At 48.5% G+C, this 15,105-nt stretch overlaps 1 protein-coding gene across 16 annotated transcripts in view; it reads left to right on the top strand.

The window, feature by feature from the left end:
• MBNL1 (muscleblind like splicing regulator 1) overlaps window positions 1-14,578 on the top strand; it is a 64,501-nt gene extending 49,923 nt beyond the window's left edge. For 10 of the 16 annotated variants that reach the window (XM_071438269.1, XM_071438271.1, XM_071438270.1 and 7 more), the window contains 6 exons: window positions 471-524; window positions 1,325-1,478; window positions 6,687-6,722; window positions 7,410-7,504; window positions 10,442-10,516; window positions 11,277-14,578. In XM_071438269.1, the coding sequence (XP_071294370.1) occupies window positions 471-524; window positions 1,325-1,478; window positions 6,687-6,722; window positions 7,410-7,504; window positions 10,442-10,498 (396 nt within the window). In that variant the 3' untranslated portion in view covers window positions 10,499-10,516; window positions 11,277-14,578. Of the gene's footprint in view, window positions 1-470; window positions 525-1,324; window positions 1,479-6,686; window positions 6,723-7,409; window positions 7,505-8,107; window positions 9,437-10,441; window positions 10,517-11,276 lie in introns of those variants that run through there. The other 6 variants (XR_011680929.1, XM_071438265.1, XM_071438264.1 and 3 more) reach the window with 6 other exon arrangements.
• Window positions 14,579-15,105: the final 527 nt, after the last annotated feature.

Genomic DNA, 15,105 nt, shown 5'->3' with positions numbered 1-15,105 from the left:
GCTGTCCCCGTCCCGTGTCCCCTAGGGCTGGCGGTGGCTGTCCCGGGCGCAGTGCAGGCCCGTAGCTGTAGCAGCCGGGCCTGGGCCCCGTGAGGAGCTGGTGTGCTGGCGAGGCAAGGGCAGCACCGGGGGGCTGTGGTGGCAGGGGGTCCCGCCTGTGCTGAGCCCGTGGGTGTGGGAAGCGGAGCACAGAGGGGGCGGCAGGGCCGGCGGGGCGAGGCGGTGGCTGTGCGTGGCCGTGAGCCCGGCTGTGCGGGCACCCCCTGCCGCCCCGCTGCCCTGCCCGTCGGCCCGTGCATGCCTAGTCTTGTTACCGTTGTACACGGCATCCGGTGATTTGTTTTTATTTGTTTTTTCTCACCTCCCCAAATGCACTGCTGCCCCCATGACGCACCTCTGCTTGCTGTTTATGTTAATGCGCTTGACCCCACTGGCCATTGCCATCATGTGCTCGCTGCCTGCTAATTAAGACTCAGTCGGCTGTCAAATCACTGAAGCGACCCCTCGAGGCAACCTTTGACCTGGTACTATGACCTTTCACCTTTTAGCTTGGCATGTAGCTGTATCGTAGAGTCGAGTTTGGGGTTAATGTGTAGCAATGGAACCTCCCGGTTTCCCTCCCCGCGTCCCCGGCAAAGGGCGTGCGGGCGGCCGGGCCAGGCTGGGTGCCCTCCCTGCCGCCCCCGCGTTCCGCCGGCCCCTTCCCGTCCCCTCCCCTGTCCCTGTCCCTGTCCCTCCCGGGTGCCGGCGCAGGGGCGTTGGCATGGCTTGGTGGCGCGGAGGCGGCCGGGGCCGGCATGCGGCGCGCTCTGCATGCCCGGGCAGCGCTGGGGCCCGGGGACTGGGGTGTCACCACGGCCCTGCCATCCACTCCAGACGGTGACTATTAACATGGCTTCTATGTGTGATCCTCATGGAGCTAGCAGTGCTGCTTCCCCGAGAGCCTCGCTCCTGGCCCACCCGAAGCTTTCCCTGGCGTGGCACTGATGCCGGTGCCCGCGGCGGCTGTCCCGCCGGTCCCTGTGCCGCTGTCGTGGTAGGCAAACAGTGCTCCCTGGAAAGCTGTTCCCTCGCCTTTTATTTGGTAGTTCAGTCTGCTATGCCGCTTGCTTGCTCATGGAGAAACATGGTGCTGCCTGGTTATTTTGCCTTCTACTGATTTTTCTTTTTTCCTTTTTCTCTCTCCTTTTCTCCTCCCTCCCTCCCTCCCTCCCTCCCTCCCTCCCTCCTTCTTTCCCATCCTCCTCCACACCCCACCCACCCTCTCCCCTTTTTTCTTTCTTTTTGTTACTGGACTTTATTTTTATACCCATCCACCATTCAGGGAATTCCTCAAGCTGTACTTCCCCCCTTACCAAAGAGGCCTGCGCTTGAAAAAACCAATGGTGCCACCGCAGTCTTTAACACTGGTATCTTCCAATACCAGCAAGCTCTTGCCAACATGCAGTTACAGCAGCATACAGCCTTTCTCCCACCAGGTAAGTGCATCACTGGTGCCTTTCCAGGGGCGGGGCAGGGGGATTTTGGGAGCAGCACTCTAGGAGGCAGCTGTAGGTCGCTGGTGCAAACGCGGTGTGCGCTGAGGCCGCCGTGCCAGGCTCAGGCAGCTCCTCCAGGCAGGGCACAGCAGTGCCCCTGCCCCTGGGCACAGGAGGGGCTGCCTGTGGGCATGCTGCCTTCTCTCTGCTCCTCGCAGAAACTGGGTGGGACTTCTCCAGTCTAACACAAAATCAGCATCGTGCTCTCTCACCCAAATCAGAATTTGAAATCTCCTCTCTCCTTCCTCTTTCCCTGGATTAACTGCTCTTCCTTCCATATCCCTCCGCTGTTGTGCTTGTTTCCCTGTAAGACCCCTTGGCCTTGGCAGCGGTGGCTCTGAGTCACACACACGCAGGGGTTTTTTAATGAGGTTTTAATGGGGTGCAGTGATCCCAGGCAGCACAGGCAGTCTCACAGGTGGAGAAACACAAACCTACACAAGCAGTCACAGCTTGGGCATCCACCGCTGATGTCTCAGGGCTGGTCTTGGACTGAGTAAAGCCAAGTGCTTGTTCTCGGCCGAGAGTCCTGGTGTAATTGGTGAAGAGTTGATGCCTCTACTATGGACTAAGCAGAAATACTTTTGGAGGACTAGTGATGGGACATAAAGCTGGAATACGTGCTTTGGTTCTGCTGATGGCACTGCATGAGAAATGATCTCCAGTATGTCCTGGGAGCTTCTGCCCTTGGTTACACAGCTGAGGTAGTTTGTTACACCTGAACCCACACTAAAGCAGCACCATCATTCCAGGAGTGTGCAGAGCTGATAGAGCTGTACTCAGAAATGGGATAGGCTCTGTGAGGACAGCCCTTCTTAATGCAGACTGGGAAGGGGAAGAAATACAGCTAATCAGTCTCTACCCAGAAATTTAAAGGATTTTATGCAGAGCATCTTCAGCAAGTATGTTCCCAGGAGATCAGTACAGTGCCCTTTACTATTCTATCATGATCTGGCATGCAATCACTTGTGTACTTTAAATGGCACAAAAATCAGTTTCTTGATCTAGTGCATTTTAATAATGCAAAAATGCATTGCAGCCACTGAAACGTATTGGTAAATGTTGCAAAGCTTGCTGGAATCAATAGCAAGATGGGTTGGGTAAGCTGCAGGTCAGATCCCTAGCCCACATATTCATATAAAAATGCATATGCAGTCATAGACTCATGGAACCACTGGATGGCTGGGGTTGGGAAGGGCCTTAAAGACCACCTCATTGCAAACCCCTGCCATGGGGAGACACCTTCCAATAGACCCGGCTGCTCAGAGCTCAGAGCCCCATCCACATAGACTCAGAATCCTTCCTATGAATGTTAAACAATTTACAGATCTCTTTTGGCACAGCATGACTAGTGGGGTCTGTAAACTGCAATTTTCCAGCTTCCATGAAAGCAGCAAGGGGCTGGATGGTTCCTGGAAATGCTGGAGCTGCCTTTGTGCTTCCCCCTGGAACTCAGGAGCTGGGGTTGTGGTTTGTGCGTGCCAGACCCCATTTGCACCTCAGCATAGACTGGGGTCTTTCCCACTGGCTCTTGACACACCTTACCTCAGCTCTTCCTCCAGCAGATCCACACTGAAACCTCCAGGAGCTTGGCAGTGGTTCTTGAGCTTCATTAGACCTTTCCTGACCACTGGAGTTTAGTATATGTTACACAATAAAAGTAAGGGAGTTTTTAGCCTGAGCTATTATGAATTCTCTCTTTATATTTTTCAGATAGCTGCAATTTGAGCTTTCCAGTAGCCCAGTACTTTCCAAAAAGTTTGAAAAATGACTTTGGCACCTTGCCCTTTTTAGTTTTCCGCTTCAAATGAGCTGGGATCAGTTCCTGTTTGGGCTCAGTCACATGGACACAGAGTTTCTCCATCTGTCCCTGCAAAGCCACGGAGAGCACAGAGCGTGGGTGCCCCCAGCTCCATGGCCACGGAGCAGGGCCAGGGCAGCTCAGATGCTAATGGCATCTGAATTAAAGTAACATTTTTCAGGTTCACACACCCAAGGTGTGAGTGTTCCTAGTTGCTCCAGGCAGAGTGTGCAGGAGGGCCGGAGGGGGGGACACCTGCAGAACCTACACAGGGTGGGTGTGCCCTGGGCAGGACCCTCCCCTCTGCAGGGCACTTCACTCCTCATGTTTTCCCACTGATACTGCAGGAAACCTCAGATACCTCTTCTGAATTGTAAGGCATTGTTCTGGCTGCCTGTGTGCCAGGGATGTGATCACATCCAGGGAGCATCCATGCCTGGGAGTGGACACTGCACTCCAGCACGCCTTAAGTGATTAAATGTTCTTCAGACATGCACATCACCTCTCTCAACTAAAGCTCCCTCTGTGCACAGCTCCCCTCTTGAGGGGTCCCCGAAACCATGGCTCTGGAATCTGTCCCCAGGCTGAGAGGGGAGTTCAGGGGTGTGGCAAGAAAGAGCCAGGACCATTTGTGCTGTTGAGATAAGGGCAGTTAGTGTGCCGAGTTCAGGAGGCTCTGCATGCCTGGGTTTGGTCCCTGGGTCCTGGCTGCCAGCTGGGGACACCTTGGCAAACGTGGGTGACCCTCCCTCTGTGAATGTGCAGAGCTCCAGGTCCTCAGACCTTCAGCTGCTCCATGTCCTGCAGTGCTCCTGGGGCAGCTGAGTGACATCCTGCCCAGTGCCTGGGACCATGCTGTGCCTCAGCTCCCTTCTCCTCAGGAGTGTGAGTGCAGCTGCTCTGCCCCAGGTGTGCCCCCAGGTGACCAGACTGGCGTCCAGAGCAAGGGGTCAGGTAGGCAGGATGCTCCCAGGAGCTGGGTGGTGCAGCTGCAAGGGGCAGGGTGGCAGCTGAACCCCAGAGCCTGTGAGGAAAGGCTGCAGCTCCCTCTGCGTTGTGTTAACCCATTGGGTGTTTGTTCAATTGCTGCAGCTTCAGCACCAGAAACTCCCTTGCTTCTGCCTGGGACTCAGTGCCCAGAGGCTTTCCTAAAGGGACTTTTCTCCCTGGGGCTGCTGGGCCTGTGCAAAACCACTGCTCTCCCCCAAAATATTGGGGAGGGAAAGGTCACACACCACTGCTCACCTCCACAGGAGTGCTTGTGCTGTCTGGAGTGTTGTTTTTAATTAGGCATTAGTAGATTGGGCAAGAAAAATAGACTGAGGGGATAATACAAGGGAGAAAAGAGAAAAAAATAATTAAAACAACAGTAAACCTAGAATATTTATAGAAATAGCTTTATTGTGTTGCAGAAATAATCTGGTTATGAAGTTGTGGTCATTTAGGTCGGAACATCCTCAAATTAAAAATCTGCCTTGTGCCGAACAGCCAGGGAACATTGAAAGTGAACATTCATTATTCATGTGTTCTCATTAGTAAGTCAAAGCTTCTGAAGTCAAGCTGAATATTAGGATCATAGCAAAAATTATTTTTATTACTGGTAAGAGGGTCATAAAGCATAATATCTGTATTTGGGAATTATGCCACCCCAGCAAGCATTCCACTTTCTGCCTCATGTTCATTTGCTTTAATTCCCTTTCAAAACTGTGTTCACTGGTCATAGTGTTAATGATGATCATTCAGACTGAAATTTGGAGCTTTTCACTGAACAGTGTTACAGGGATGTTTCAGAGTGGTTGTAACAGCCAGCAATGTGTAGCAGGTGTAACATACACTTGTGCAGGGGGATCATTGCAGGGTGCACAGCCGTGTGCATGGGGCGCCTCTGCAGAGCCACAGCTCAGAGCTTCTGCTCTGAAACCCCATTAATGCCCACAAGAGGGACCAAGAAAGCAGTTCTGCTTACTGTTTGTACTTTTTAGCCAAATTCTACTCAATTTTTTAATCTTGCAGGTGATTCCCTTGGCTTCAGCCGTGATTTGTGCTGGGGAGGTCAGGAGAGGCGCCCTTCCTTTACCCTTTCTTTGCCAATGTGCTCAGTCTCTTCCTTGACACAGGAGTAATTAGGGAACAGGATGATGCCCTTGCCTTCGTTGCCTTACAGATGCAGCAGTGACAGAGGATAACCTTGGCCCCAGCAGTAATTAAACTGGCCTGATTCTTCCCTGCACAGTTAAATGCTCCTGAGGCCGTGCATCCCCTCCAGCGCTGGGCACGGCTGCGGCCGTTTCCTGTCCCCAGTACAGCCCCGGGATGTCACAGGGGCAGCCCTGCCTGGCTGCCTCTGCCAGTCTGCTAGGATATGTTTCCATTCCCACTGCAATCTCATCACCAGAGTTCAGAGTGTTTTCTGTTTCTGCTGTGTCACTCATCATTAACAGTGTTAATAAATGTTATTTGTTAAATTAAAAAGTAAATAGTTTATTAAAATGGATATTCTGGAAGATCAGTATATGTTTATAATCTTGGAAGCAGAAATAGAAGATTGTGAGATCAGTCTGGTGGAAGGCATTTTGCTGTGTAACTTAGAGAATTGCCAGCTTGGTGATACTTAAAAATGATGCCAGAATGATCCTAAAAACACCTTCCTGCTCTGGCTCTGGTTGCAGGGCAGAACTCTGCAGGTGTGTGGCCTGAAGGGAGTTGGGGCTGTGACCCCAGGCACCAGCAGCTTAAAATACATCCTACAATGTAGAACAGAAGGCTGAGCAGGGCTTGTGAGGTGTCACTGGGAGCTGCTCAGGGCACAGGGACCATTCAGCCACTGCTCGGAGAGGAGAGGAGAGGAGAGGAGAGGAGAGGAGAGGAGAGGAGAGGAGAGGAGAGGAGAGGAGAGGCTCTCTGTCCCACTGTCCATCTGCCTGGATGGCTCCAACAAGGACAGCAGGGCCTGGTCCCTGGTCCCTGCACTGGGGACCGCAGGCATCAGGCAGGGTGAGTTTGGAGCATCTCTTGTGATCTGAGGAGAGCAGGGAAAGGACCATGACAAGGCGTTTGTCAAAAGGCAGGAAGGTTTCAGGAGCTGTGAGTTAGAGCTGAGGAAGGCTTTCCTGGCCGTGCAGGGCCCAGCAGGGCCCCAGCACAGCTCCACCTGTCCCTGAGGCCTCGTTCTAACGGATCACTGTGCTATTGTGTGGTTTGATTGTGCTGACAGTTACATGCCACTGTGCCCGTAATAACAATTTTTCTTCTTTGTTCAATGAAATTTCTAATTACACGTGTGATGGGTTGTTTTAATTCTTTTCCCTTTCCAAATCCACCTTCCTGTTGCAATGCATGATGAGCAGGCTCAATATTGTGCATGACACCCGCTACAAGTGTTGGTAGGTGCCAGCTTTGTTTCTTGATTATCTTAAACCTATGGTGCAGCTCACAGACCCTCAAAATCCACTGCTAGATTTAATGTACAGCCCTCGTGCTAGTCCATCTCCCCGAGCCTCCTGCACTAACACCTGTCAATTAAATGTGATTGTTTTATTTAATTGACATGGACACGTAGATGTTAATTTGTACAGCAATTTTTAATTGCACATTGTTCCTTGGTGGATTTTGACTGGACTATGAGTTCCAGTGTTTAGAACCTATCTTGTGTTAACTAAAGACTGTATCTTACCATAACCACGTAGCTGTATTCTGTCCTTCTACAAGATTAATTTCTGTTAGCAGTTAATATTTGGGTTGAATTTCTAAAGGACAAAAATTTGTAAATGTCAGGGCATTGAAAAAGCTGTCCTGTTGTTTTTCATATTGAAATGGTTAAGCTTGTTTGTGTCGATTTTCTTGATTTGATGGTAACAAGCATTTTCCCCTTTTTTTTCTCTTCCATCTCCCTCCCCTCCCTCCTGGAATGCTGTCCTGCTTTGCACTGTGGTTGCATGTCACGCGCTGGCAATGGTGTCTCGGGCTTTCTGCTGTGGTAAACCATGCTCAATGACCCTCCCACGTGTCGCTCTGGTCCCATACTGCTACACTCTTCTGTACGTTTGCTTATTTGATTTTCCTTCTGAAAGTTCCCATGGTGCACGGTGCTACGCCAGCCACTGTGTCTGCAGCAACAACATCTGCCACAAGTGTTCCCTTCGCTGCAACAGCCACAGCCAACCAGGTTTGCTAATTTACAGCTTTGTTCCTTACAGACAACTCGAAATCGGTGCTTTAATGAGCATGGGGGTTTGGATCTGACCTCTTGTTGGCCTACACATTCTCTCAGAGAGCTGCAGCACAGCTTAATCAGCCCTTAGCTGTGCTCCAAAGGTGCTGCAGTTCCATTTCTGATGCTAAAAATAATTGACAATAGAGTTTCTGACTCAGTCTTGACATTTATAGGCCACGCTGCTTATTTCTGTTCTCAGGGATGCAAAGAGCAAGGGATAATACACAAACCCATGATTTATTTCCATTTCTGTGGAGCCAACAGCTCCTTTCAGTGCAGAACTCAGGGAAAGCCAGGGGAGTCTTTGTGCAGAGGGGTTGCAGGTTCTCACAGTCTGAGTTTAGCAGTCCAAACATGTTCTGACTCTCCTCTTCCAAGCGTAAAACAAAACCCTGTGAGCATGGGCCACACACAAAAAGGCTTCCTTGAAGCCTTGTGATTCTCCTTGGAATGGCCCATTGCTTTGACCAGAGCTCAATAAGAAAATGCCCATTAGAGTCTGAGTCTATTTCTCAGTAGGCACCCCAGTCATTGCCGTGTTTGGATGTATTTCAGGAACATGAGAGTAAAGCTTTACCACGTAAGTGATTAGAAGTCCTGCCAGGAAAGCCAGAACCAGTGCTCTAAAGATGAGTCCCTGGGCCAGAGGAGCGGCTGGAGCTGCACCTGAGCACAGGACGCTGTCAGAAAAGCAGATTTCTGTACAACACCTGGCTGAAACAATAAAAACGTTTTAAAGAGCCTCCTGTTCCTCTTCTAAGAGCTAATTATTTTTTGAGATTTGCTGGGCAGTTAGTTGTCCGTGCCAGGAAGCTGTCAGTGCTGGTCTGACATACAGGTCTTGGTTCCAGCTCAGTGGGATGACATGTGTGCCCTTAGAAAAGGGAGCTCCAGGTTCTCCCCAGCATTGTACAGGTGTGCTCCCATGCAGGTAAATGTCAGTGTTAAGGCAGGCTTACCTGATGCACTCAGCTCCTGGCTCAGGACAGGTGGCTCCTCAGGACAGCCAGAGCTGCAGAGTGAGCCCCAGGGCCTTTGGCTTTGAGCCTTTGCACCTTTATCTGTTGAGCACTACCATTTTGTGCTGCCCCAGCTGTACAGCCCTCGTTAACCTGTCTGCTTCCTCATCTCTCAAAAATACAATTCCCAAATGGCATCATTGCAGTGACACCTAGGCATGCACATGCCGAGCCTCCAGAGGGACCTGGATATTGTAGAATGCCAAAACCAGCCCAGGTTAGTCTGCTCAGCAGCTAGCACGTTCTTCTCTTGAGAAATGTTTGCTGAATGAACAGCTCACTCAGGGCTTTAAACTTGGCCTAAGAATTTGTGTTTTGAAAAGCTAGTTCATAGGTGGGGCTACCTCTGCATATGTGTCACCTCAGCAAGCAACCTCCTGTATGCCCAAAGTCTCTTAATATTGTAGTTATTGCACCAGACAGTTACTTGCAGTGTGTCTCTGTATCCTGTGCATGTCCTGAGGGTTGTGAGAACAAGACAAGCCACAGAAAAAGTCATTATTTTAAAATCCTCTCTCTGTTAGTAACCATGCACTTCCCAGGGAGACCACAGGGAAAACCTTCTGCTGGAGAATCTGGTCATTTCATGCCTTTCCTCCCCAGAGCCTCATAACCCCCTTAGTGCAGTTCTGCAGCCAAACCTCCATATATACATATATGCCCATATATGTATATACCCTGTGAGCAATGCTGAAGGTATTTAATGCCACCCAATGCCGTGTGCCTGCATGCCAAAGGCTTATAAAGATGTGGCCCTTCATCTGCCCGGGCTGGTGTGGAAGGTCCTTGGTCTGTTCGACAGCACTGCCCCTGATGCTGCTCCAGTCGGGTGCCGCAGCCTGTCCTGCAGCAGCAGGAAAACATGGTATGAGAAGCTTCATTCTGCTCCAAGCCCATTTCTGTGGAGTTGGCAATGCTGTGATGTGTGAGCTGCCAGGGGAGGAGAGGGCACACGGGTGGAAAAACAGCAGCAGGACCTGCCAATGAGTTAGCTGAGAAGAAATCCCTGTTCTCTTTACTGGGCAGATCCACAGGCCAGCCTTGGTGCCCCTCGGGAAGAAGTGTCTTTCCAAGTACCACAGCCGTTTGGGATTGTGCAAATCCACGTTGTGTCCCAGGCCCCAGCACAGCTCCCTGTGCCTGGGCACGGCTGCTCCCCTGGGTGCCGCCGTGAGCCACGGCCAGGGCGCGGTGTCACCTGTCAGTGGCACTGCTGGCACTGGGCTCCGTGTAATCCTGGCTTGCTAACAGCACACTGAGCAGATGGGCCCGTGAGGGGAGCCACGTGCTCGGTCCCGTTCGTGCAGCTGAGCCCTTTGGGGTTGTTTCCCTGCCTGGGGAGGCTTCGCTTGCCGGCGGCTCCGCGCGGTGCCGCGGCTGCTGCAGGAAGGGCAGAGCCCTTCTCAGCCAGGCATCTTCACCAGCCATGAACATCAGACTCAGGGCATCGTAGGCTTGGCGTTCAAACCCCAGGACACTGACAGCACTGAACACTTCACAAAATCACACTGAAACGAGGCCACTCTAGAATTCATCATCTGAGACACTGAGAGCACAGGATTTTGTGTAGGCCAACAAAAAGGGCTATTTTCAATTACTGCACTGCATGACTTGTAGATGTTAACTTCTCCTATTTCCTGAACAACCAGTAATACTTATTTATATTTGTCCAGTAGTACTTAACCCAGTGTTTTCCAGTTATAAGTTGCTATTGTAGCACTTCAGTTGACTTTAACTTATAGTTACGATATAAAATCCACCGACTCACAGCTGATCCTCCCTTTCCCAAACTGATGTTCTGTAGCAAATGCTGTGCCTCTGGGTGGGCTCATTGCACCTGTCACTCACTGTTTACATTTCTTACCTGTAGATACCCATAATATCTGCCGAACATCTGACTAGCCACAAGTATGTTACACAGATGTAGACATTTGCTCGTCAAACAGTAAGTTCCCAATGTGTTGTTGCTGTATTTTTTCTTACTCTTATGTGTGCAATTTGTTGCTGTAAGGGACAGAATGTTTTTAACTTCTTTCTAATAAAACCAGTAAGCTTTGGGGGTGGAGGCTCTGACCCCCCTGAGGGGCCATTCCTCTCTGAGGGGAGATCCCATGGGTACCAGTGGCCACATCGTGTGTTAGCTTGTACATACCCACCCAGCAGAATCAGGGTTCAAAGGGGTTTATGCTCTGTCTGTGGTGACCTGAGCTGCGGGCAGACTTGGGGGGAAGATGATTCCATCAGGTTCTCTTCAGAAAGAATGGCTTTTAAATCTCAAAATTTGGAACCCCAGCATTTCCTGGGTTTGGAAACACTTAATTCTCCTGTTGTGAGATTCCCCCCTGCAGCCATCCTGTCCCAGGATGGCTCCTGTTTTGTGTTACCTTCCTCTCTCCTCCATTTCTGCCGTGTTTTTATTCAATTCCTTGGCCATAATGGAATTATTTCTGAGGGTGAGGACTGACCCTTTGGCCACAGTGGGTTTGTAATCACGGCTGCTCCTTTCAGCTGAGCATAAACATTGTTCAGGTGCTGGAGTGCTGCAGGGAGGGTGACTGGCACGGGCTGGGGCGGGTGCAATGCCTCGAGTGGGATGGGACGCTTCTGCTCCCTGCAAGGACACAGCCCCGTGTGTGGAGCTGGGGCTGGGGTGCGTGACTGAGTCCTGGCTGTGCCGAGAACACTTTGTGCTCTTCCCTTCCCAGATGGTATCGGCGGCGAAGAGGCCGGATTTGGGTGGGAAGAGGCCGAGCTCATTAGCCATAGTGTATGTAAATACTGTCCAGCAGCACTGGGAACCCCTCAGCAGTGACATCACACATTGCATGTTAACGAGACGAAGCGAGACCGTGGGACTCCACTGCACACTGTTGCCTATCTACTTTGTACATTGAATTGGTATTTGTGCTGAGGTGATTTCTTGTCCAGGCCCCAGCATCGTCCGCCTTTCCCGCGCGCTGCCCGGGCGCTGCTGGGGCTGCTCCCCACCGACGCCGCCCGGAAAGGCCGACGATGCTCTAAGCAGACATCTATTATGTATTGGTACGTCTGTAGACCAAGATATAATTTTTTAAAGTAAGTTTATTTCTTTCAAGGTTTACAAATAACAAAGGTGCACCTTGTATTTAAAATTGCCATTATAGATGAGAGCGTGCATGCACAGTAATTTTTTGTTTAAGAGTAATATTTTTAATGTAATAGATTGTAAGAAATGAGAAGAGAGGAATCTGACAGAGATGAATGTGCCAAGCAAAACCACAACTGTGTATATTTTAAAGCACATCAATGGCTTTAAGTACCACGTTGTTAAGGATTCTCATGAAGTGCCATAGACTGTACATCCATCAGAGTATTATTTCCGCAGTGTTATTTTCAGAACCACGTTTTCACTGACTTGATGAGTACTGATCAGTCAAAGGGCACCATTCTGTTTCAAACCAAAGCTGTCTCAGAAATGGCCAATTGCTCCTCACAGCCAGTGGGCAGCACCAGAGAGATGCTCCAGCTGTGCGTAACCCTTATGGACAATATTATCTATAAACTCTCCCAAGGCGTTGTATGTCATATTTATGCATAGTTACTGTATAAGGTGATCTGCAAAGGGAAAAGCCATTTCTGAGACACAGTAACAAATGTTTGAGGAACTTCTTTTGCTCTATTTATAGCCTCTGTCTCGAGTCACAAGGACTATAAATGTTTTGCAGAGATGGGTTTCACTTTAATTCATCAAGTCCCGCGTCCGCGGCGACTCTAAACAAAGACGCAGAAGCACTGACAGCAGATGCATGACAAACCAAAATAGGACAAATGAGACGTTAATTAGTGTAGAAATTGGGTGGGTTAATACTCGGGTGAGTTTTATATGTGATTTTTTTTTGTTCAGATTAACTGCTTATAGCCTTAGAAAGCCTTTACAAAATAAAAACAAACAAATAGATGTGCATTCAAGTTCTAAGAATGGATTCATCCAAAGGAATTCCTTTTTGTGGTTTGGATGTTGCAGCCAGTAAAGGATATTTTTGCTCTGTTCAGCCAGGGGCTGCCTGGGGCCAGGCCCCGGGTGGGCAGGGAGGGAGAGGCGCGGGTTTGGTTCTAGAACTCGCCATACTCCGAGTTTACCGCGAGTTTTTATGCTTGAGAGAGATGCTTTATAGATAAGAATGATGTGTTGATTTTCCTGATTGTACTGTACATCTATTAAAGCCTTAGATTATTACATTACGGGTTAAAACCCATACCAATGTAATTTCAATCGTGTTAAGAAAGTATAGGTGACTTCACATGTTATTGTAGTGACTTACCATAGAGAATTTACTTATTTTTTTCTTGTTAAAAGTGTAGTTTTTATTTCTTACATTTATTAGCTCGTTTTCATTTTCTATTACCAGTTGATACCATTTCAGTTCATAGAATTTTGTTTTATTAGAGTTTACTGATGACTTTTTCAAAATACAAAAAAAAAAAAAGTAGTTTTCTTCATAACATACTCAGTTTGGAATCTATATGTAGTGTCTTATGAGTATTCGTATTATTGTTAACTAAATGATTTCTATTTTACTGATCTAATACGACAATGTAAGAATGTCAGTCATTGTTAGTTCTTGTCTAGTTTTCATTCAAAGAACAAAGATCTTTTATATGGATATCTTATAATTATATAATCATTGCTAAGTAAGAAGTTAAGTTGTTGCTATGGCAACAATCCTGGCAGACAATTGAGTAATATTTTGATGATTTATTTTGTTTGTAATTAGTTATTATGAGAAAAAAAAATCTAGTTCCTAGATATTAGAAAAAATTTATTTTCTACTGTATCCATTTCAAATGTTAAAATATTGTTTAAATATTTTTTGAAATCCCTGAATATCAGGCCTTGTTATAAATAAGCTGCATAATCAATAGATCAAGGGACTTTTTGTTGATAATCCAAATACTCAAAGTTTACGTAACAAGAATTCTAGTGTGTGTGTGCAAACTCTTGAGGGTTGATTATGCTGCAGTTGGGACGTCGAGAGCGAAGGTTGACTTTTTGCACTTCTGTATATAGTCAAAAAAGAGAGAAACCTGTATAATAGTAAGATCTTATTTTGAATAAAAATGTCTATAATTACAAGGAGTTTTGTTAAGGCTAAATAAAATGACAGGCTGAACAAAATTGCTTGCAAAAGTGGCACAGAGTTAGCACTCCATCCCCCTTCCAAAAAGTTGCTTTGCTTTATGTGGACAGCTTGTAGTTTGCCAGGATTTTTTCAGCTGGAAAGATCTGCCATCCTTCCGAGATCTCATGACTGACAGAAGCTCCACTGGGTCAAATCTGCCTGAAAATCATTAAGAAACAAAAAAAAGGAAAAAAAAAAAAGGAAAAAAAAGAAAAAAAAAAAAGCAGGTACTTCAGCCCATCCAGGGAATCATGGCTCAGATATTCCGTACATTATTCAAAATCTACTGCATGTTTAAAGTATCAAAATATATTAAAGATATATGCTATTCAAACCAGTTTCTGACAATTTCAGTGGTTTCTTGTTCACAAAAAAAAGATTCTTCAAAACAAGTACTGACATTCACAGAGTTCAACCATGGACAGGCAAACGGAACAGCACCCGTAGCTGTAGGGTAGGGGATTGTTTTCTCTCGTAGTGGTCCTGTTCTTTCAGCAGGTGAGGAACCACCTGGGCGATCTTCCCTTTGCACGGAAGCCTTGCAGGAGCCCTCTCACCCTGTGCGTGCCAAGGCTGGGAGCAGGCGTGGGGCTGGGAGCTGACACAATCAGTAATTAATGAATTAACGAGCTGCGCTCTGCAGCCCCCGGCCATCTGCTGGAAGGACGGGCGTGCTTGGGTTTGCTCTTAATAACCACAGACTTACTTTGCTTGTAGTTGCTCCAGTTACGTACTCTGTCCTGGGCTGCAATTTGGGTTTATGCTTATTTTATTATTACTGCTATAGTTGACCTTGCTGTATGGAAAAAATAAAGTGAAATTGCCCTAATAAAAGTTCTCTTTCTTAATTATCTTTTCCTCTACCAGGTTTAAAGTGGCTCCACTGTGTTATGTAGGCTCTAACATGTCTGAGCACTTGTGGGACTGCCCACAATTTATTTTATTTGGTACTGGGGCTTCTCCGCACCAGCATGTTCCATCCACAGGATGTGTATTAAAATGCCACCTGTTGAGGATATTCCTGTTAGATCCTGGGGGTAAATGCAAAGTACCAGGATCTCTGGATCAGCCCCCATTGTCGTTACCCTCCTGTCCCTGAGATTCAGGGACACACTGGGACCCCCAGGCCCTCCCTGCAGGGAACGGGACACAGGGAATGAGGGGGCATGGGGAACTGGAGCCTCGGGGAACTGCGGAACAGGGAGCTGGGGGTGCAGGGAATTCAGGGTGAAGGGAGCCAGGGGAGCTGGGGGGGCGAGGAGTGGGGAGCAGAAACCTGGAGGTGCAGGGAAAGGGGGAGCAGGGAATAAAGGGAGCTGGGAATGGAGCAGCAGGGAGTGGGGTGCAGCCGGGCAGCGGCTGACATTAGAGGGAG

Source organism: Agelaius tricolor, unplaced genomic scaffold (assembly GCF_023055355.1).
Source record: "Agelaius tricolor isolate 1412-34295 unplaced genomic scaffold, bAgeTri1.0.p SCAF_12, whole genome shotgun sequence".
In the NCBI taxonomy this organism is placed as follows: Eukaryota; Metazoa; Chordata; class Aves; order Passeriformes; family Icteridae; genus Agelaius; species Agelaius tricolor.
This window is presented reverse-complemented; position numbering and strand designations above follow the sequence as displayed.